Source organism: Lactuca virosa, chromosome 8 (genome assembly GCF_052849685.1).
Source record: "Lactuca virosa cultivar CGN04683 chromosome 8, Lactuca_virosa_CGN04683_v6, whole genome shotgun sequence".
NCBI lineage: Eukaryota > Viridiplantae > Streptophyta > Magnoliopsida > Asterales > Asteraceae > Lactuca > Lactuca virosa.
In genome coordinates, this window is record NC_136433.1 from 222,090,086 (window position 1) to 222,113,434 (window position 23,349).

Below are 23,349 nucleotides of genomic sequence, written 5' to 3' on the forward strand. Positions count from 1 at the left end.
CTAAGTCTAACTTATTTATTTTGACATGTGTTCAGGTAAGGAAGTTTAGATGAAGACTGAAGATGAAAGAACAAACGATAGGTTAGCATTAATGCCATTCAACTCATTAAATAAAAATCAAATAACACTTTATTATTTGGGCTTTTACTCATGCACATGCAAATTCATGAAATTAAGAAATTTACAAGACTTCCACAAGGGTGAAACTTCAAAAGATTAAAACAGCAAACCCACCAAAACAAAACGGAGAAGTATATATAAACCGAATGAAAAAGACACATCTCATGTAAGTATCAAAAATATGTTTTTAATAGATTTGGCACTAAACATCAAAAACTAAAAAAGACAAACAAAAACAAAATTCCATCCCCAATGTATGATTAATGGGTTTAAATTAAAACTATCAATATCAACAGGCCATACGGGTAAACCTCCCAATAGCGCCCTAATTTCACTTATTTTTTTTTCAAAAGTAAAGTTGGACATCGGAGAATATTACAAGGTATATATGCATTTGTAGACAGGTTCTTTCCAAAGAGACTTACCTTGTACAAAAAAGGTAAAACTTTACCCATTTACAAAAATGTGTTGTGTGGTGTGGTGTTAACTCTTTCTACACTACCTTTTTCACTAACCTTCTAAGCCTTTTCACAGGCCAATTAGGTACTGCATCTTCATCGTTACCCACCCTTGCTTCACATCCTTTACCTATAACAGACCCAGCACCACCTAAAAATGTTCATAAATTATAGTGTTAAATGCAAGAAATAACAACCTACTTTCACTCCTTTGTTTATTACAGCATCCAACATTTTACTTTGTTTTTTTTTCCTATTACAACATTGTACTTTGAAAACTCTACCCAACTATAGAAAGATGCAGTCTTCATTGCTATAACTCAATAGATTTTTTAAAAGTACAATATTATAGTAGGATGCTATAACAAATACCCAAATGGAAGTATGTTGGTATAATTGGGTGGAAAATGTACCTTTATTTGGTGAGTCTTTGGCCTTACTGTTCTTTTGTGATGAATTCTCACTGCAATTATATCCGGATCTTTGGGAGGATATTGTAATAACTCCTTGTTCTAATTTCTGTTCTGGCATCTCACATTTCCCGTTGACCGGTTTCATATAGCAAAACCTTTTAAAGAATTTCACAAGAGGAAAATGTTAAACTAAAAATAAATAGAAATATAAAGACAAACAATTATGCTTGGAAGATCCCGTTATTAATCGACCACAAATAAAGAATTTTACTTTTCACAGTGACCAAAAACATTACAAGAACCGCAGATAAGACCCAAGATTGCAAGAGAACTTAATGGGGGACCAAAACTGCAATATCTGGCTACACTCAAGGACCAAACATGTAATTTATTCATATTAAAAAGTGGAATGCAAATTACCATTCTTGAGGAAGTGTTTTGCTATCAAAGTCAGCATCCAACATTCTCCATTTCCTACATTTGTTGCACTGCACCCATTCATGATCTGGTTTATGCCTTGGCCCACTTTTTTTCTAAACATATAAACAATAAAACCAAGATTTCAAAACCATTGATAGCAAGTAAATATTGTTAGTTTTAACCAAGACACTAAGTCAATGAGTAAAAGTAGGAAATTACCACATGAACTTTATCAATATTGTTATCCAAGTAGTCATCAGCCTTTTTACTAAGCCAATCTTCAAGAAGAGCATAAGGCTCACAATCCACAAATCCTTGTTTGTTGTTATGCACCCAAACACGACCACTACCATCATCCTGCATCATAATTTCATAAAAACAACCACCCAAACAAATTATAATATAATAATATTAATTTTTTAAATAAAAAGATTCAAATCTGAAATGTTAAAGCATAGAAGAGCATATACCATGACATTGGTGACATCTATGACTCCAATAATCCCATGACTCTTTTCTCCATTATGAATCATGCTCCCAACTCTTTTGTAAGCCTGTACAAATCATTAAAAACTTAGCATAAAGTTTTGAGATCAAATTAAGAAGCAGTCATTTATCATCTTCATCTTGCTGGTTTCCATGTTATATTAGGAATGAAAACAGTTTAACAGGGCCCTTAAAAACGAAGATATTATAATGTGTATGTAGATCAACTTTGAAGAAATTATATGTATCATTTTTATTGTGTAAGTCTTGTTTATACTATTAGACATTAAAGCAGGACCAACTAACTAATAAAGTGATAGGATTATATGCAAGGAATAGCAACTTAGTTTCATTGATTTTTTCATTAAAGCATCCAACATTCAATTTTTCCTATTACAACATTCTACTTTAAAACATCCAACCAATAATAGCAATGTTATTCACTACAAAATAATTCTCACTACTACTACACATGGGTAGATTTTTTTCTTATAATCAAGAATATTGAAAGTACAATGCTATAATTGGGTAGAAAGAAAGGAATGCAGGATCAGTTTAGCCTCAAATCATAAGAAACTTATCATTTCAACTAAAAAATGAAATAGTAAACAAGATCAAAATTCACCTCAATCAACCTTCCATGCCAATATAAAAAAATTCCACAATTACCCTGCTCCAAATCCAACTGAGATTGTCCAAGAATAAGTTCAACTGGTTTTCCAGCTACAGAACCGTTTTCTATGCTTGTCTTGTGTAGAAATCTTGCTAAAGGCCGGCTTTTAACCTGTTTCAATAACTTTAAAATGATATCGATTGCTTCATTAAAAAGGTAAAAAATAAAAAGATACAAGAAATCCAAAATGTACCAATGCCCCTTGAATATTGATCTTCATTCGTGGATCTAAGAAAATGACTTCTAAATAAGATCTGAGTGAATAGTCTAATGGAACCTGAAAACCATGAAACACATCGATACATACAGTTATAACTTGTATGTCTTAGAAATCAAAGCAAGAAATAGCAACATACTTCCATTGATCTGTTTATTATATCAATTTTGACAAATCTACCCAATTTTACAAATAACTGTGTAGATTTTTCAAAGTATAATGTCCTGATAAGGAAGAAATGCTATAACTGATTATTAATATCTTAAAGAACAACGCCTTAATAAGAAAAAGAGTGAAAGTTTGTTGCTTTAAGAGAAAGAAATGAAAGTAAGATGCTATAATAAACAAATAAATGAAAGTACATTGCTATTTCTTGCATTTAGTAATAGTTAAATAGAAAAGTCATGGATGATTAAAATTAAAACCTCTCGAGTCATTTGGCCAAGGCGAGAGCGGGGCCTACGTGAACAAATAAGTATGTCACCTTGATGGAAAGAACTACCACCACTCATCCCATTCACCCATTCTAAAGAATATTTTGATCCCCATTCATCCAAATTCCATATGTATATTTGAGTCCCAGATCCTTTTTTTTGAAACAAGCCTGCTTTTTCGCCAATAAAATATTTGTTGAATGGCGAAAATTCCATTATGGCTTTCAGATTGGCCTTTGATAAAGCTTCAGTCTGGATATTTGTATCAAGTTCCATATATTGTCCTTTCCTAGAATAGGTTACAATTGGGATCTCTATAATCTGTTGCAAGAAAGTCAGATAACAAAATAGGTAAATATGACTAATACAATACTAAGTCAGTCCTCAACAGACTAAAATTGCAATTATTCCTGATCGCTTATTGCGTGTGGAAAAGACATCAATGCCCTTCTATCTTTGTTTTTAAAGATGGGCCTAGAAAGCTTGTTCAATCTTGTCTAGGACTAATGTCATAATGGACAAAATGTCACACCCAAAAACTTGTAACAATAAGGGGTAGAGGCTCCAGGGACTCTAAGTAAAAGACATAAATACCCATGTCAATTCTCATCCTCATCATCAAAACTTAAAACTAGCCCACCCTAAAAAGTTAGTCCATTCCTGTCTAAGACTGATGCCAATGGATAAATATTGCTATTTTTCCCACACCCAAAAAAGTGCTCTTGATCACTTGTATGTGTAAAAGACGTGAATGCCCTTCTCATCCTTATCACTGAAAATCGCCTCCAACAATGGCCAAAAATGCTTTTTTTTGCTACACCCAGAAAAAGGTATTACAAGGTGGGACAAAGTCTCGCCTCAGTCTCTAGTGTGTGCAAAAGACATAAATGTCATTCTCATCATCATTAATTCCAAGAAGGGCATTACATACATCTTTTCCGTCATTTAGTGATTGTGAAAGAAAAGCAATTGATCTGGAGTTTGTTGTCTGTGTAAGAACCAATGCATCCCTACCAAGTCTCATTGTTCCAGTCTGAAACAAAATAATATAAATGAAAGGGTTAAGTGGAAGAAATAGCATTTCACTCTTTCATTTTCATAAAAATTAATTAAGGAAGAAATACCTTAAATCCAACACCATATCTTCCTATATAATTTGGATCATCTGTATCTGGTTGCTTCCGACCAAATGATACCATTTTCATAATCTCATCATGACTCATCCCATTTCCATCATCTACAACCGCCAGCATTGGAATTTCATTGCCAGCAATGCTCGAATATATCATGTCAATTGAAATATCCAACCTGATAATTATAAACACAATTGTCTTGATCAGGAAATTTTTTCAAAGTGCAATGGTGTTAAAGAAAGAAATGAAAATAAGATAAATAGTTATCAAAAAGAACAATAAAGATACACAATGTTACAATGTGATAGCCAAATGGATGATATGAAAGGCTTACATTGTTGCTTTGGCATCTCTTGAATTGTCTACAAATTCAGCAATGGCACCAAAGATCCAGTCAGAATGGGTTTGACCAAGTGTTTTCAAGTAGCTTGGATGGGCAGACACGTAATTTTTCCCAGGAACAGGAGCATTTTGCAATGTTGCACTGACTCCTGATCTGCTACAAGTTTCATCTCTCGACTGACAAGCTTTGTTATTTCCAAGACTCTGATCAGATGTACAATCTTCATTGTCAATTTTGCTATTAGGAGGGCCTTTATTATAAACTTTCCAACCAGGAGGGTCTTGTTTGTCAATTTTGCAATTAGCCAACCCATCATTTTCACTCTTGAGCTCTGTGCAGAAACAAGGCACAAAAAAGGAAATGAAAAACTAACCAAATCAAAATCAATATTTTCACCAATTATGGTGATAAACATGATGATCATTGATGAGATTATTCTAGTCTGATCGTGATTATGTATATGTTTTCTTTATACATAGTCTATGCAGCCTCCACTACATATAGTATTCCCTTCTAACAACCTCCTTTCATCTCATCCTTACACCTATCATTTCCCTTTCTTGAGATGATAGATAGACCTTCCAAGGCTTGGGTTGACTAAAATGGGTTTCACTTTTGGGCTCAATGGGGTCTATCAGAAATGATTGTTCTCTATCAATGTTGGATAACCAAGACAAAGGCCACCATTTCTTTCCCATAGATGATTTATCAAGAGTTTTATCAGATAATGTTATGCTAAGAATCCACGTACTCCTTGGGTTTTTTTGGAATTGGCTACTCTTTGATTGCAACAATCTTCTAAGGGTCCATAGAGAGGTTGTGCTTGTTGATGATGAGACCGAGTATTCCACAAATTGAATGCCAAATCTTCTTGTTGATTACTAACCGATGCGTTTTAAGGACTTGGGTAAGTAGGTGAAGGTGGGATGACCAAAAGTTGTTGTATACAAAGATGTCATCAAAAAAGATGGGGACACATTTGTAGAGTAATGAACGAAACACCTCATGCATCAATGATTGGAAAGCTTATAGGAAGTTTGTTAGCCCTCAAGGCATAACTAGGAATTCATAATGTTCGTTTTGGGATCGGAAAGCAGTTTTGTTAGCCACAGTTTCACTCATTCTTCTGGCTTGATGGAACCCTGACTTTTAGATTGATCTTTGAAATATACATGGAGACATGAAACTCGTCTAACAATTCTTCAACGACTGGGATCAGGTATTTATCGGGGATTGTTACCTAGTCCATTCTCTATAAAGTCTATTCTCTATAACCAATACATAAACACCAAGTGAAGTCTTTCTTTTTAACAAGGATAATAGGAATTAGAATGTGCCTTGGCTAATGCTAATTATCCCACTTGCGAGCATTTCAAACTCGTTGTTTCTAATTTCATCCTTCTACAAATAGGGTACCAATATGGTCAAACACAGCCTTCATGGAGGTTAATTGTGTGTTAGATGGTTCTAGGTGGTGGTAGGCCTTAAGCTTCAAGGAACTAGAAAAGTGAGGTGGATTGGTGTAAGATGGTATCCAATTCCGCTTGATGAGAAGGTTGTAAAGTGTTGTTTTCCAATAGGGTGGTAAACGAACGTAAATTATCTTCCAACTATGAATTGAGGGATTAAGTTGTTTGTGGAGAGGATATGCCACATAGTTAGATGGGAGACCCTTGATCCCAAAAGTGCATCTCTTGACTTCTACAGTTAAAATCATGTCGCCTAGGGTGCCCACCCAAGCAAAGCAACACAAGGATGATGATTAAAGAACCCTATCCATAAACTAGGGCATATACTTGGCAAGAATAGAAGCCTAGTGTTATTGTAATTCCTTTGCAAACTTCAAACATTTTGCCTTTGTTGTCATCGCCTAAACTTATTGCAAGGGGTCAGCTTGGTGTAATGTCCAAGTCCCAAAGGAAGTAGGAAGATAGTGTGAGGTTAGACATGAATGAGTTTTGACTTTTTTCAAAGGTAGAGGCTTATAGTCAGGGTAGTGTAGTAAAGGTCTTGATTTCATTTCATATGTTTTTGTTTTGCTTTTTATACATACATGTGTGCATATAAATAAAGTGATGATGATAGATATAGACAATTAATATAATATACATAAAAGTATACAAAGAAGGGACAACTAACCCAATTTGATATGATTATGGCTTCTAGGAATAGTATCTTCATGCATAATATACATCACGATAGCATACCCATATTCTTCATCACGGAAGGAAGGAAGAATGTACAACTTACCATTTTCAATTCTTGCAAAAGCCGCCTTCAAAAGCATTATATGATGGTAAGAACATTACAAATAAAGAAAATAAATATCTTTTTACTACTTATTTAATGACTAAAATGCCCCCCTTAAGGAATAAATCAAAATTGTGGGACAAAAACAAAGTAGTCGATAAGGTAAATTCGGATAAAAGAACATACCAAATACAAAAACATACCAAATACAAAACATTGTAGTTATTTGTAATACAAGGAGTACTTAAAATGTCGCATAACGTGCCAAGTCTAAAAAATTCCTAAATTGACCTCTTATGCATGTTATCTACGAATTACTATATCAACCTCTATACATGTCATGTCAACAAGATATAAAGTGCTTTTTTTATAAGCTTTATAGCAAATTAAATCTATTAACCTTAAAAGTCCAATAACTATCACTTCAAATTGTAGAAAGAGCCTTAATGTGTATATATATATATATATATATATATATATATATATATATTACAATGAAATGAGTTTTAAAATAAAAATCACTAAACATCCTGCATTTTAAATTTGAAAGATATAGTCAATGTTGCAAAACTCACTACATGCTCAGTCAACCTAGAAGTAGTAGTATTCGAAGAGTACTCGACAATGGTAAATTGTAAAGCAACTAATTTTAAGGAAACTATACCTATAACAAATATCATAAGCCAGTTGTGAATTTTAACCCTTGACAAAGTTTGACTAAGTTGCCCCTAGACCGATTTGGTATAAGTTTAACCAATCCGAGTAATTTGACTTAGTTTTAATAAACCACCTTGGTCAATGCCCAAGTTCCAAGTAGGCTATGAGTACTTAGCCGAGTAGGTTGCATTTTGCAACATGGATATAGTAAGACCATTAAAGATGGAACATACATATAATTTTATAACTTTAGTATTTTTCCTAACAAAATAGAGACTATAAAACAACTACAATATCTTATAGAAGACAATCATGACTAACAAGTTCCAAACATAGAAAGGATAGATTGAAGTCCTAATGGAAGAAATTTTGAAAGAAAATAACAACCCACAAGAAAAGTAAACGATTAAAAGCCAATATATATCCCCTATCACGCTATTAAATCATAATGACAATTAACCTTAGAAGGATTCTAAACTAGTACACAAAGGGGAAGTTTTTTTTGATAATCAACATATAGTATGGTCTTCAATTGTTGATAGGTGAGAAAAAATATATATGTGGGCAAGTATCTTTAACATTCCATAAATGCATAAAATAAACAATAATTGCAAGTCCTCACCTTTTTATATTGTTTCAAGAATCGCATGAACTTACACCACTCTTCCTTTTGATGCTTATCCTCGCCAGCTGGGTGTATACGAGTGCTATATAATCCGGAAGGAAGATGCTCTTGCTTTATAAAATCACCAATATCCCAAATCCTATTACTGCAAAAAAATTCAATAGTCGTTAACCAATAAAAATACAAGTACACGGGTGTCACCATCTAGTTATATTAAGGTTTCCATAAAAAATTTCAAACGATTAAATAACCCTTTAGCAAAGGTTGCAACTTTTACTTGTTTATCTAAAATAGATCAATTTCGATTTATATTTTTTTATCTCCCTTGGTAAAAAATTAAATAAGTGGCTAAAAATGAAACGGATCAAATAGGTCAAATGTCACCGGAAATATAAAGGTTCAAAAAAATGTAGTTGGGCCAAGACAAAATAGAAGTGATAAGAGTGATAAATACATTGCCATTGATGGTTTTGAGCATTTGACTCGACAAATGATTTTTGCATCCTTCTTTAGCATAACATAACATTGAAAACCATCCATAGAGTCTGCAAAATGAATGACTTATGAGACACAATACTAGATCTTGAAACATGTAACAACACCATGTACATATTACATGGTATGATAACAATAATTCATGTTCAATCAATAGCATAATTAGAAACAAATAATATGCTCACTATTATGTTGTGGCTCGTGTGCCAAATCTGTCATCATGGAAACTGCAACATAGTAATTGAATAGGCCAAATATATGAGAATAGCATTTTAAAATTTGAACTATTGTAATAATAATGATAAAAAATATGAAAGTAAAACCACAAAAAAAATATGAAAGTAAAACAAAAGAAATAGACTAACTTGGGCTACATTCAAGAGAACCCCTCTTTTATAGAAAAATCTACAATCAAAACATGCCTCTTGTTTGTCGGGTTGGTTTGCATTAGTTTATTTTATTTTATTTTTGTGGGGTGGGGGGGACTGAAGTTGAAGTTCCCCACACACGAACTGTAAGACAGAATACAATTAAAAACCCTAATCCAAAAATAAAACCTAAACTCAGAATCAACACTTCCGCCAACTAGCAAAACCCACAATGCAAAATTTATGAACAATGAAGCTATCAACAATCCATTCTAACCTCGCTATGTTGATTAGTTTTAATCTAGTTTCAAAAAAATAAACCATAATCTGCAACTAGGATCGAAATTGAAATTTTTACCAAAATAAGAGTGATACAGGATTCGTAGAGGAACAACGAGACGTACATTGCGTGCAAAACCCTCGCAAAACTTACAGAGTTGAGTACTACACCATTAACGGATAAATGACATGCATAAATGTAGTATATATTGATCAGAGTAAAACCCTCGCATATCGCATAAAACAGAGTATGTGAGTGTGTTTACCGTAGACTTCAAAAACGAAATGATAATGGCGTTAAAGTCCAGTAACGTCAATGCAAAATCTAACGGCAGAAGCGAAGTAACAGACACCGGCGTCGGAATGGCGAGCAAAGGCGGAAATGTAGCGAAACCCGATAACTACCATTGGTAACAAGGAGGAGGAGGAGGTCAAGTACAGTCAAGAAGGTGGAGGGACTAGAGGGCATATATATAGCATGCGCATAACAGGCGGCGAGTAGACCGCCCCTACTATTTTATTTCATATAAAAGTTACCTTGTAACTTGCAGAAATTACGGAAATGCCGGTCAACTTTCTTTCAATGGTAACATATTAATGTGGGCAAATTAAAAGGAAATAAATTATAAGGTGGACATGTTGTTTGTTACCTTAGCATGAGATATATGCACACTAGACACTACCACACTCTTCTCATATGCAAGGTTGTACAACTTAGAATGGAAATTGTTGTGACTTGTCATTAGAAGACAAAATAAACTTATTTTGAATAAAATGGAATCAAATTATTATTTTGAAAATAAATTAACAAATGTTTTATGTATAATAAAGATAAGTGGGTGTGTATATTATAAAAAAAAAATGAGATGAAAATGTTTAATACTATGTTTAGTGTTTACTATCAAATAACAATATCTATAAGTCTATGAATAACATCAACTTTTACACTTTGAAAGTACACACATACTTGAAAGAGCTCGGGCTCTTTATTTTCAATCTTGATTAGAAATAGCTTATCGGGATGTAACACCGAAAAATTTCAAGACAAATTTGAACTTTTTAAAACATTTCAAACCATCAAAATCATTACAACTTTGTTTTCAAAATGTATAATATCAGAGTTTTCCCAGAAACATAAACAAATCAAGAGGAACTGTACGATCATGTCTTCGCCTTGCCGCGATCCCCTGATGTACCTAAAACAATAAACTGAAACTGCAAGCCCGAAAACTTACTGAGTTCCCCCCCCCCCCCCCCCAAAAAAAAATACTATTCTCATATAACCATAATCATATCACATTCTCAAATACAAATCAGCATGTGTAATGAGCCTTCAGCCTGACTAGACCGCCTCGCAGGGCCTACAGCCTATCCGGACCGCTCACTGGGTATGTTGGCCTTCAGCACAAAGCAGGACCGCCTCAACCCAACCCCAATCAAACAAACATGTGCACATAAATATCATACGTTAGTTCATATCATATAACCGTCAACCAATCTAACAGATCACTAATCGTAACAACATCCCAAGAACCGGGATACAGACCTAACCGGTCACTAACATGGCATCATCCTATAACCAGGACACTGACCTAACCAGTGATGGGTTTTGAGCAATACATCAGTCCTATGGTGTACATGCAAACCCTAATAGCTTTGGATCTAGTTTGTCTAATGAACATGCAATTGATAATCCAAAGCCATAAACCCTAGATCTAATAAACTATAACTGAAATTAGGGTTTAGATCTTACCTTTGATTGTTATATAGCAATAACAATCAATCCTTGGCTTCAGAAAGCTTAGTGCCTCAAGTGTTGCACCTCTAATGGAGTCACAAACACCACTAAGCAATTGGATGAAGGAGAGAAGAGAGGGGAGGCACCAAAAACGGCTGGAAACCCTAAAGGAACACTTAGCCACGTTTTTGGGGCATAGGGGTCCTTTATATACATGTAGGCTATTAGGGTTTGCAACTAGGAAACCCTAATCTGACTGCTTAGGCCCTAAGCAGCCCATGGACTCCTTTAACATATCCCTTGGACGAATTCCTTATGGGCTTCCCATAGAATTCGTCCAACCTATATATTATTAGGTGATCCATAGCCCAGTTGTAATTATCTTATAATTACAACTCCAGTCCCCTAAGTTTAATTAATCTCTTTTAGTCACAAAATTAATTCTTAATTAATTCTTGACTAATATTAATTAAACAATATGATTTCTCCTTTAATATATTATTCTTATAATATATTAATAAATCATAATTAAACCTTTCTTTCCTTAATTCATCCTACATATTGTTATGGTGAAGGCAACCCAAAAGGACCATGCTCATAATCGGGTCAAGTACATACCAAAATAGTTATGGACTTAAACACTAATCCAACAGTCTCCCACTTGGATAAGTCTAATAACTATTTTGTATAACTTCAGAACCTGATCAGCAATCGTAGCTTTCAAAAGCCGTTGTCAACTCTGATCTTATCAGATACGCGTGTCCTTTAGATAAGGGATCATATATTCCTCCATTCTACAAGATATCATATAGACATGAGACATGGATTTAAATCATTCTCTCTGTCTATGTATTGTTTCCCGACATCTGATTTATGACGACTGACAACATACTACAATTGAACACATCAACTTAGTCCCGGCTTGGCCAAGCGCTTAGGGTGTCATCACTAAATCATCGAGGGGCCCACATACATCGCTTTTATCCCACTTTAGGTAAAAGGAATGGATAAACTTCGACTCAAATGCTTGCTTGCACCTACTAATCGAATCACACACAACAATAAGTTTTATAACACCAAGTTATTGGTGCGTTTACTTATCATCAATGTGCAACCGACCAGCAAATAACAACTCACACGTCTCGGTTTCAAGAATATACAATGTTATCGTCTCACTAATCACCCGTGATAAATCCATGAAGTGATTCAAGTGAGCGTGGGTTTAATCCAATACTTTAATCTTATCGAAGCACTCATGAACTCTACAGCAAACTTGTGCTATGTCTAAACACTTTAGACAATCTACAGACAAATTCATGACAGTCTTCCTTCATACCTAATTCCAACGTATGACCGACTGTGGAGGTTCGAATAACCCAGTTATTCTGGAAGTCAAAACATGCAAAGTGAAACGCAATAATAATATTAATCCTATATAGCCCCAAAACTTTTGAGCTTAAATAAAAACATTTTTATTTAAACACCATATTGATTACTCATTATTCATTGCTTACTGTTTCAGAAAATCAACTTATTACTCGAATTATAACCACAATTGTCCCATGCTCCAAGCATGCACACTTTGGTTTCCTATGGTCCATACTTTGTGAAATAGATCAATTGAAAAACTTTTCCAATGAAACTCATTTCACAATCCCCAATCCTTATTATTAGTATAAGAATACCAAATTCTTGCCACTTTTAGAATATGTCAGATTCTAACATTTTATGCAACGATCCTTTCGTGAAGTCACAACAAAAGCCACAAAGACTCGGCCAATGAAATCACAAGGTACTCTATCAGAAATTGTTACAAAACAATTATATAGATGTGATGTCTCTCACTCAAAGTACATTCCTTTGAACATCATTTTTGCATAAAAGTTTCTAATCTACATAGATTCTTAATTTCCAACTCCCATTTATGGAAACATTTCCATATTTACTATATGACAACTCATTCTTGAAAGAATCTTATCTATTCATAATAATGTCAATATAGTCCATCCAATACTATACTTCCAACTACTCATAAGTGACCAATCCTTGGCGAACCTTAGATCATCCTTTGATAGTTGTTTAATTATTTTAGTCAAATCCAGTTCTAGTCCCTTTTCCCTCTTAATGCCCTAGGCATTTGGAAAATTTTAGAATGGTCAAATATTATAGCATATGCAATCGATCCTATACCAGAAGCGTATTGGACACGATGCATAATGTCTCACATAAAGACGTGATACTTTATCAGCCTTCTGCCATAATACTTTATGTGCTTTGTTCCCATAATTCGAACTATGAAGAGGGATGTTGTAATCATAATCGAATTTTGAGAATGCACTATGTATCCTTGACTAAATTTATTAACATTTCTCGATCTAAGCTTTAGAATTTTTGAAACGAAGTATAATATTCTCTCCCTTAATTATAGCAAAACAACTTTTCAACCCTTGCAACTTTGCAAAGTGAATCTTTGTTTTCTATAATTAATATTGCTAACTTGCAATACTTACCATAATAATCATGCTCCCACTAACACGATGATTATTACAATACAAGCATAACACTTATGCTCCCACTAGCTTTGACATGTATTCAGAAATCAGTTGAACTTCTAGAAGACAATGCTTATTGAATTCCTTAAGTTCATGTTTCTAACACTTGATGCTTTGATAAGCCTTTATCTAAGCTTTTTAAGCTCATACATCTTTGCCTTAGATAGCTCACATGTGTGTCTAAACAATTCAGAATTTATGTTATTAAGTCCCAAATGTTCAGACCAATTGCCAAATCTCACAATTCGAACTATGAAAAGGGATGTCGTAATCATAATCGAATTTGAGAATACAATTTTCACAATTGCTATCTTCTTAAAATCTCTCTTAGTGAAAGCATTTCCTCACAATCATTTTCATGAAGGAGGGAAACCTTATGACACTTGGATTTTATGATGTATGTGTTCCTATCCATGCGAATTCGTCAAAACGAAAGTTTGCAACAAATTCAAAACCATATGGACTGAACTTGTTCAATCTTGATTTCTTGCCTCATGGTAACACGAGTGCCCACCATGTCTTCCAAGCAACTCACCCCTACATATCAATGTACTTTCCATTGATCAAGATGCTTTGTCTTTATGCATTCAAATGAGAACTCATAAAACTCACATACATATTTAGCTTAATTGGAATGGCACAGAAACCTCAAGTCGTGCACTAGTGATGATTAACTAAGTTTACTCTTGATTTGTTCTTGAAACTTTTCAAGACCATTAAGACTCTCACTAACTCCTTGACATATAAGATTCTCTTGTCAAGAAACATTTCTTGACAAACAAATATTCAAGAGTTAGTGTAGCCTTTTGTCAAGTTTAACACTTCACACAATTGGTCCTGGTTGGTCTTTGTCTTATCCAAGACATCACAACTTACCAATTTCAAATGTGCAAGAATAAGAAAACTTTTCCAAATTCCACATTTGATGAGTGTTATAAACCTACTTAAGACCTGTCACTCAAGTCACAATCTTGGAGTATGACTCTTAAGACTTGATATTGGGACGAAGTATGATTGACTTATTGATTTAACTATTTCCATAATTCTCGATTCCTCCTTTTAGACATACAAATGCACTAAGACTCACTTAGATGACCAATTGAGAAATAGTTCTTAATCATTAAGACTTATCATAAAACACAATAAAAGGTACTCTCCCTCCTTCTTAGAATAGAGAAACTTTTATCTTTCTGCCTACTTGATTCTTCTTTTTCGTTCTGCTATTGATTGAAAGTCTTTCAATCAAATCATAATTATACTTAATCTTATAAGTATATCCATTTTTACTAAACTTTAGTAAATCATGACGAATATCTTTATCACTCTTGTGGTGGACTTGATCAACGCACAACCTAGTGTACTCGATCTCCTAGTCCTTCTCTTGACACTTTGTCAAAAATAGTCTAATTTCCAAATATGAAGTTTCTCATTCATCACGCAACCAAGTTGTATGATTCCAAGTTTCTGTCCAATTGAAACTTGAGCGATGAGAATCTTCCTTTATTTGGAAAATTCTCGACATTTCCACAAATAACATAATTAAGAATCAAATCCATTATTGCTAATAGTAGAACATTCAAACATCAAATTTTTTTTTCATACATGCCACTGCAAGGATAAATAAATAAGACAAAATCAAAATTTATATTATTGCGGAAAAAATTTGTCCTTACAATGCAATTCAACTGAAAAACTATGCTATTACATATTTCTTATCAATCTATCCTAACTCTAGAGTAGCAGCTCAAAAATCTGATCTTCGAATCCATGCGATTGAAATCCATTTCTTCATAATCAGATTCAACACGCTTCTTCCTTAAGCTTCCTCTCTTTTCTTCGATCCTACAAAACTTCAAAATGTAATCTTATCACATCACATATCAAGAATCAAAGAATAGGAACTTATAGAGTTAGTTGATGGATTTTACCTGAAGTAGAGCCATACGTCTTGACTCTCCCATCTCTTAGATCTCTCAGGTAAACAGGGCAACTTCGTCTCCAATGCCCCTTCTCTTGGTAATAGAAGCAAATGGACTCTTTTGGGATGACACAAGGAACTATCTCAGAATTTACCTTTTCTGGATTTCCAATGTCACCATTTTCAATGTCCATTGAAGTTTGGGAGTTTGATTCACCAGACAGATTTGCTTGATCAACACGCCAAATCATTGCTGATTCAGCAGCTATAAGCAAATAGGTCAAATCAATGAGGGTCACGTCATGGTCCATCATATAGTACTCTCTAACGAACTCACTATATGATTCAGGAAGCGACTGAAGAACCCAGTCAACAGCCAACTCACCTGAAATCTCGACACCCAACATCCTTAACCTGTCAATGTGTGACTTCATCTCCAAGACGTGTGCACACACAAGTTTCCCATCTTCGTGTTTACTTGCCAATAAGGCTTGAGTGAGCTTGAACTTTTCAAGCCTTTGAGCTTGTGGGTTAGGGAGAATAGTTGGAGGAGGTGGAGGAAGTGAAACATGACTCTCATTTCCTTGATCGTATCGTGGAACGTCATCTTCATTTGGAAAGCTTGTTCCAAGGGACTTGGGAAGACCATTATAAGACATCTACAAAACGGGAGAAAATTCAAGTTAGTTGATAAGAATCCTTGATGTAACACCTAAATGAAACATCAAGGCTAATATCCAACACAATACTCTACAACCTAGAAGAGGGATGCTGTAATCTAGTTGCAGAATATTTGAAGGTAGGTAAATGACGATTTACCAATTTCCACCATTAAAAACGAAAAAGAAGTTTAAGTTTTAAATGAATTGAAACTCCTAGATCTTTTGAGATTCATTGAACTTTTCAATGGCATGTTTAATCTCGATTATGCCCTTCTATTTGTGATTGGGATGCCGAGGATCACAAATAAGGTGTGAATAACCATGCGAATCTACATGATGCACTCAATGATACTATCACCTAATCAATGTGTTGATTAACCACACACGCTCCATTGATCTATGATAAACATCGAGCCACCCTTCGCCACCAATGTCAATCCCAAATTAGTGTGTCGGTTAACCACACACGCTCCACTAACGTTTGACAAGGGTACGAAGTGTAATTCCATGGATTAGCATACAATTTCAAATTTTGCCTAAAGTAACTATGATTTGGGAATTTATAAACCATGTAGTTACTTTGTACTTCATTATCTGAATTTTGACAATTATCTTCTATTTTGGCAAGGATAATCACCCAATATAGATAAAATTCGGATTTTATTGACAAAAAACGTTTTAGATAATTATCCACAGCCAAAACAGGTCAAAATCCCGCAAAAACAACATTCTGCGTCTCATACTCGTCGAGTCAACACTGGACTCGTCGAGTTCACAGTGGACTCGGTGAGTTCAGCCATGGACTCGGCGAGTCCAGCCCTCAGAAATTCAAAATTTTCGATTTTAAGCTTGAATAATCAAATATAGCATCAAATACATCAAACAAACAACCCTAGGCTCTGATACCACTGATGGGTTTTGAGCAATACATCAGTCTTATGGTGTACATGCAAACCCTAATAGCTTTGGATCTAGTTTGTCTAATGAACATGCAATTGATAATCCAAAGCCATAAACCCTAGATCTAATAAACTATGACTGAAATTAGGGTTTAGATCTTACCTTTGATTGTTATATAGCAATAACAATCAATCATTGGCTTCAGAAAGCTTAGTGCCTCAAGTGTTGCACCTCTAATGGAGTCACAAACACCACTAAGCAATTGGATGAAGGAGAGAAGAGAGGGGAGGCACCAAAAACGGCTGGAAACCCTAAAGGAACACTTAGCCACGTTTTTGGGGCATAGAGGTCCTTTATATACATGTAGGCTATTAGGGTTTGCAACTAGGAAACCCTAATCTGACTGCTTAGGCCCTAAGCAGCCCATGGACTCCTTTAACATATCCCTTGGACGAATTCCTTATGGGCTTCCCATAGAATTCGTCCAACCTATATATTATTAGGTGATCCAGAGCCCAGTTGTAATTATCTTATAATTACAACTCCAGTCCCCTAAGTTTAATTAATCTCTTTTAGTCACAAAATTAATTCTTAATTAATTCTTGACTAATATTAATTAAACAATATGATTTCTCCTTTAATATATTATTCTTATAATATATTAATAAATCATAATTAAACCTTTCTCTCCTTAATTCATCCTACATATTGCTATGGTGAAGGCAACCCAAAAGGACCATGCTCATAATCGGGTCAAGTACATACCAAAATAGTTATGGACTTAGACACTAATCCAACAACCAGGTCACTACACATAAGCATATCACCACCCTAACTACCAGGATGTAATCAATAAACATATCATGCCATATCCGAATACAATCCATAAAGGGCCGGCCTTGGTGCCTTAGACCCTATTGATATAGTGAGGATAACTCACCTCGCAAGTAGTGTTGAAGTACTGCAAATCTCTGATTTCTACCTCCCCGGAATCCCACACTATCACACCCTGAATAATAAGTTAACACCCATCATGACCTTCTTGACTAAATGTCCCCACCATGCTCATATTTTCCCAAAATACCCCAGAAGTCCAATAGTCCACCCTTGGTCAAAGTCAAAGTTAACTATCAAGGTCAACAGTCCATGTTGACCTCAACTCGTCGAGTACCCTCAACTACTCGCCGAGTTCCTGGTCTGACTCGCCAACTCGCCGAGTCACTTGAGTGACATGTCGAGTTCCTAGTGTCAGTGGTCGTAACTCCTTGGCCAACTCGCCGAGTTTTCTCTTCACACTCGTCGCGTTCATACGTGTCCAAAGGTTGGGGAAAACCCTAGCCGACTCGCCGAGTCTCTCATCTGACTCGCCGAGCCCACGACGATCTTCATCGGACTCGCCGAGTCGACCATGCGACTCGCCGAGTCCCTTCAGTCCTTAATCCATACAGAGGCTTTTTAAGCCATGCAAAGGCTCCAAATTGTAGATCCAGTTTCCCAAGGCATGTTTATCACGTAAAGTTGCAAACTTTACGTGCATGCAAGGCTCTAAAGTCTTAGAATGACAACACCAAGCTTGTAAGGAAGTTTCACACTTGAGGGAAGGCTCATACTTGCCAAAGCTGATAACTTTATGGATCTAGAGGCCAAAGGAAGTCCAGATCTGAAGTTGCAACTTCAGATCTTGGCTCAAACACAAGAACCCTTTTCCTAAAACCCACCCAAAGAGATTAAAGATGAAATGAGCCAAGGAAATAGCCTAATACCTTCCAGAGAGTGCCAACTGAAGTAGATCTTTGCTTCCCACGAGTTCCTTGCTTTGATTTACTTGTTTCCCCTAAGTGTTCCATCACCAAGATCCCTCTTCCAAGCTTTAACACACCAAAGAAACACACACACGCAATTTAGGGTTTAAGAGTGTCAAGGAGCTGTAAAGGGGAGGCTGGGGGAGGCCAATGATCCTTTAAATAGGGTGCAATACCCCGAAATTTAGGGTTTCATCTGCCAGCTCCTACTCGTCGAGTCCCTTCTTGGACTCGGCGAGTAGGTCACTAAAATACGTGGACCAACCCGCTGCTACTCGACGAGTAGGGCAACCAAATCGTCGAGTAGACCATGAAATCAATAAATTCTTATAAAAATCGATACCTGAGAATCGGGGCATTACACGGGAAGAATTTTTTAGGACGACTGTGTTTGTTATTGTTAAAGGTACTTGACAATCAAACACCTTTTGAAGCATTACACGAGTTTAAACCTGATATGATTTATTTAAAAACATTTTGATGTTTATGCTTTATCGCTTCTTCATCTAGAGACAAGTTCATGCCCCGTTCTACTCCCTACATATCATAGGTTACCCTTTTCGTGTAAAAGCTTATAAAGTCATGAATCTTGTAGATTTTTGTATAAAGGGATATCAAGTTTTTTGAAGATATATCCCATTGCACAATTCAAACCTCTTGATATTTCCCCTCATTATCATTCTTATTATCTTATATTCCACTTAACTCTCAAGACATCAACATTCAGATTTTTTATTCGCATATTGATCATCTAGCTTCTTTACATCCCCCATAACATCCTCAAGGTGCCTTTAAGAAGAAATGACATAATCAAAAATCCTAAAGGCACCTCAAGGTGCCTTTAGGCGGAGTCGGTCCTAGATGGTCTAAGCCGGTAAAAAGTTAGACCGTAAAAAAAATTAAAAAATCCCCGATTAGTCAATTTTATGATTTTGTGTGACTAAATTATGATGATTGATGACTAAAACTATTAAAAAGATCACCAATTCGTCTAAAAATTATTATATATGATGATCTAAATATTTAGACGACTTAATATGCCAAAGTTTATGGTGATTTACTTATTTTGTTAAAATATAGGTAATATTTAATTTTAAAAAAATAAATTCTATTACAACTAAGGGTCTCCGTCTAGGCGCCGATTAATCCTCGCGTAGACCGATTAGTCCCTTGACCCCAGTCGACTGTGAGACCGCCGCCTAACGACTTTTATAACCTTGATCATGAGCGACTAAACACATCGAAATCAATTGTCATTTTGTCCGGAGAAACTTCAAAGTGGTTAATTACTCTTTCACGCGTTCTTGCTGCTCACTAATTGCCTTATGACTAAAGCAAGTTGTGTCCAATATGGGGTTATTCTCCCACCCACTAGATTAAGGGGGTGTGTTAGACACAAGTTATCTACCAAAGGTAATTTAGTATTTTATATTTCTTCTTGTGTATGTTATTAATTAGCTTAACTGCAAGGGGTATTTTGGTCTTTCGTTTGTAAAAGTTATTTAGGATAGTTGCTAGCTTAGTTTTTTACTTATCCATGTATATAAACGATGCTTGTATAGACTGAGGAGCTAATTTATCAAATCAATATGAAAATTCCCCAATTTGTTCTTCTCTTATCTCAAATTACAACAATGACATGTTGACAAGCTACTCCAAGGTAATTGCACAAGCATTATGTTTTAACAATGTTAGTTATAATTAAAAACTTTAAATGCAACATTTAAACTTTAAAAGATCAATTATATTAAAATATTTAAAAAAGAATTACAATAATATTTTTTGCCCAACCATAAAAACAATTTATATGATTTTATCTAGGGGCATGAGAAAAAAACCAAAATCGAATAACCGAATCAAACCAAATGTTATTTGGATAATTTGGTTTGGTTAATCCAATAATGATATCTTATTCAGTTTGGTTTTGATTAAATTTTTTATTGTTTTGGTTAAATCGTAAAATTGAATAAGCTATTCAATTAAAGTATATTTTTATATTTTATTTTCTATAAATTAATATATTATATTTAAAATATAAAGTGGTTAGTGGTTACTACAAAATATGTATAACCCTTTATTTAAGGGATAATGACTTAAAAGGGTAATGTATTTTTGATTTGTACACATTTAGTCACTGACTTTTATTTTCGTCCACATTTACCCATTCAACTTGTTAAACTGTACACATTTAGTCCTTATGACCGGCTACTCCAGGTTAGCCGGTAAAAATGACTTAATAGGGTAAGATATTTCTCACTTTTTACACATTTAGTCCTTAATATTTTTGTACACATTTAGTCCTTAATATTTTTTTGTTGCAAAATAAGTCGTTTTTGTTTTTGTACTCATTTAGTACTTATGAATGATTTTTTTAGGTTTTTCTCACGACATCTTACGTGGGATAGTCATATGGTGGCGGGATAGGTTGAGGTGGTCCTGTTATATGTTGTAGGCCAAGATACCTGGTGCGGACCGGCTGTAAGGTGTAGGCACGGAGGCTCGAGAAGAGCGGTTGGGTTAAGGCGGCATGCCGACAAACCCTGAGTATTCCAGTCTGATGATTGATCGGACTTGTTGCATGTTGGCATTCCAGTCTGATAACTGATTACGCCAAGGTATTCCAGATGAGTGTGGGCTCGTTAGGCATGATAATACATTTGTTGTATCGAGTTTTTTGGGGAAAACTCACTCAACTTTGTGATTAGCCAGTTGTTTATGTTTTCAGGTTTTATCGTTGATCATGGGAAGGCGAATACATGATTGTACACACTCATCAATATATTGAGGATTCTGCGATTCTTATATTACTCTATTTTCGATAAATGTATTTTGGAATAAACGTTTTTTCTTAATAATGGATTTATAATGAAAATTTCTGGTTGTGAAAATAAGACGTTACGCATAAGCATCAACAGGCCCACACACTTCATCAATGATTGTCCCACGTAAGATATCGTGAGAAAAACCTAAAGAAATCATTCACAAGTATTGAATGAGTACAAAAACAAAAAATGACTTATTTTGAAACAAAAAAATATTAAGGACTAAATGTATACAAAAATATTAATGACTAAATGTATACAAAATGAGAAATATATTACTCTATTAAGTCATTTTTCCCTGCTAACTTGGAGTAACCGGTCATAAGGATTGAACATGTACAGTTTAACAAGTTGAAGGGGTAAATATGGACGAAAAAAATCAGTGATCAAATGTATACAAATTGAAAATTTTATTATTCTTTTAAGTCATTATCCCCTTTATTTAAATAGAGAAAATGACAAAAATAGCCAAAAATACTAATCACTTTGTGGAAAATAGCCAAAAAAAATTGAAATTGCAAAAATGGCCACAAAAATCGCAGATGGGAATGGTCCATCTGCGATTTGCACATTCCATCTGCGAATGTACAAGTGGCTAAAGCACAAGTGTGCTTTAGCCACTTGTACATTCACAGGTGGATTATTTTTTATAATTTTTTTTCTATATATATAGGGCAGGGTTAAATCGCAGATGGACACAGTCCATCTGCGATTTCCTCTGTATTCCATCTGCGATTTTACGATTTTTTTTTATTTTTTTATTTTGACTATGAAATCAATTGGTTTGACTACGAAATAATCTTACTATATATAAACTTTTGTAGAAAATTATCAGTTTAGTTGTTATTTGTTTAGGAAATTTCTCTAAAATCTCTTTAAAAATGATTGAATATTTGGTTTGTCTTGTAACCGGTGGGAGATGGCAAGTTATTGAAACAAATCTGGAATACGTATGTCCACATGGAGGTATTTCTGAATTCGCTTTGATATTTTCTGAGTATATTAGTTATAGTGATTTTGTATCTTTGGTGATAATCAAAATTGGTTTGTTAGACAAAGATAGAATTAGTCTTCGTTTCCATCATCCTGAATTGAATTATTATATAGCTATAGTTGAAGACATGGATGTTAGAATGTTGATAAATGTAATCAAATGTAGTGGAGGAAGGGCTGTCAAAGTGTTTGTGGTGGTTGATGATGGAGATGAGGTTAATGAGGCTGGTCACAGTGGAAATCAGTCGGTTGGTAATTTAAGCAGCTATAAAGGGAGCAACGATCCGATAGGTACTTTCAATACTCCTAGTGTACCTCAGTTTCACAGTGTTGTTGAAAATGTTAATGTTAGTTATTCACCTATTCACTATGTGGATCCTGAGAATTACAAGTATGTTGGTGATGATGATGTTGGTACATATCTTAATGATGTGGGTGGTCGTTATGATGATGTTGCCGAACAAGAAGTTAACATTATGAATAGGCGTGTAGTAGATAAAAGTAAAAAGAAAAAAAATTCGAGTCAAAAAAATGAAAAAAAGCATGTTTACGGGGATTATGTTGATATTGCTGATGTACGTTTAGATATAA

At 34.7% G+C, this 23,349-nt stretch overlaps 1 protein-coding gene across 1 annotated transcript; it reads right to left on the reverse strand.

Moving 5' to 3' along the window:
* Positions 1-438: 438 nt before the first annotated feature.
* Positions 439-8,742, reverse strand: LOC145133313 (uncharacterized). The gene is made up of 14 exons (XM_079068257.1): positions 8,684-8,742; positions 8,227-8,374; positions 6,837-6,972; positions 4,689-5,028; positions 4,346-4,529; positions 4,153-4,254; positions 3,213-3,542; positions 2,764-2,847; positions 2,523-2,681; positions 1,882-1,965; positions 1,631-1,768; positions 1,412-1,524; positions 992-1,146; positions 439-729 (listed from the first exon to the last, which is right to left on the reverse strand). Exons 1-14 carry the CDS (start codon positions 8,689-8,691, stop codon positions 614-616), a joined length of 2,097 nt encoding a protein of 698 aa, XP_078924383.1. The 5' UTR covers positions 8,692-8,742; the 3' UTR covers positions 439-613.
* Positions 8,743-23,349: the final 14,607 nt, after the last annotated feature.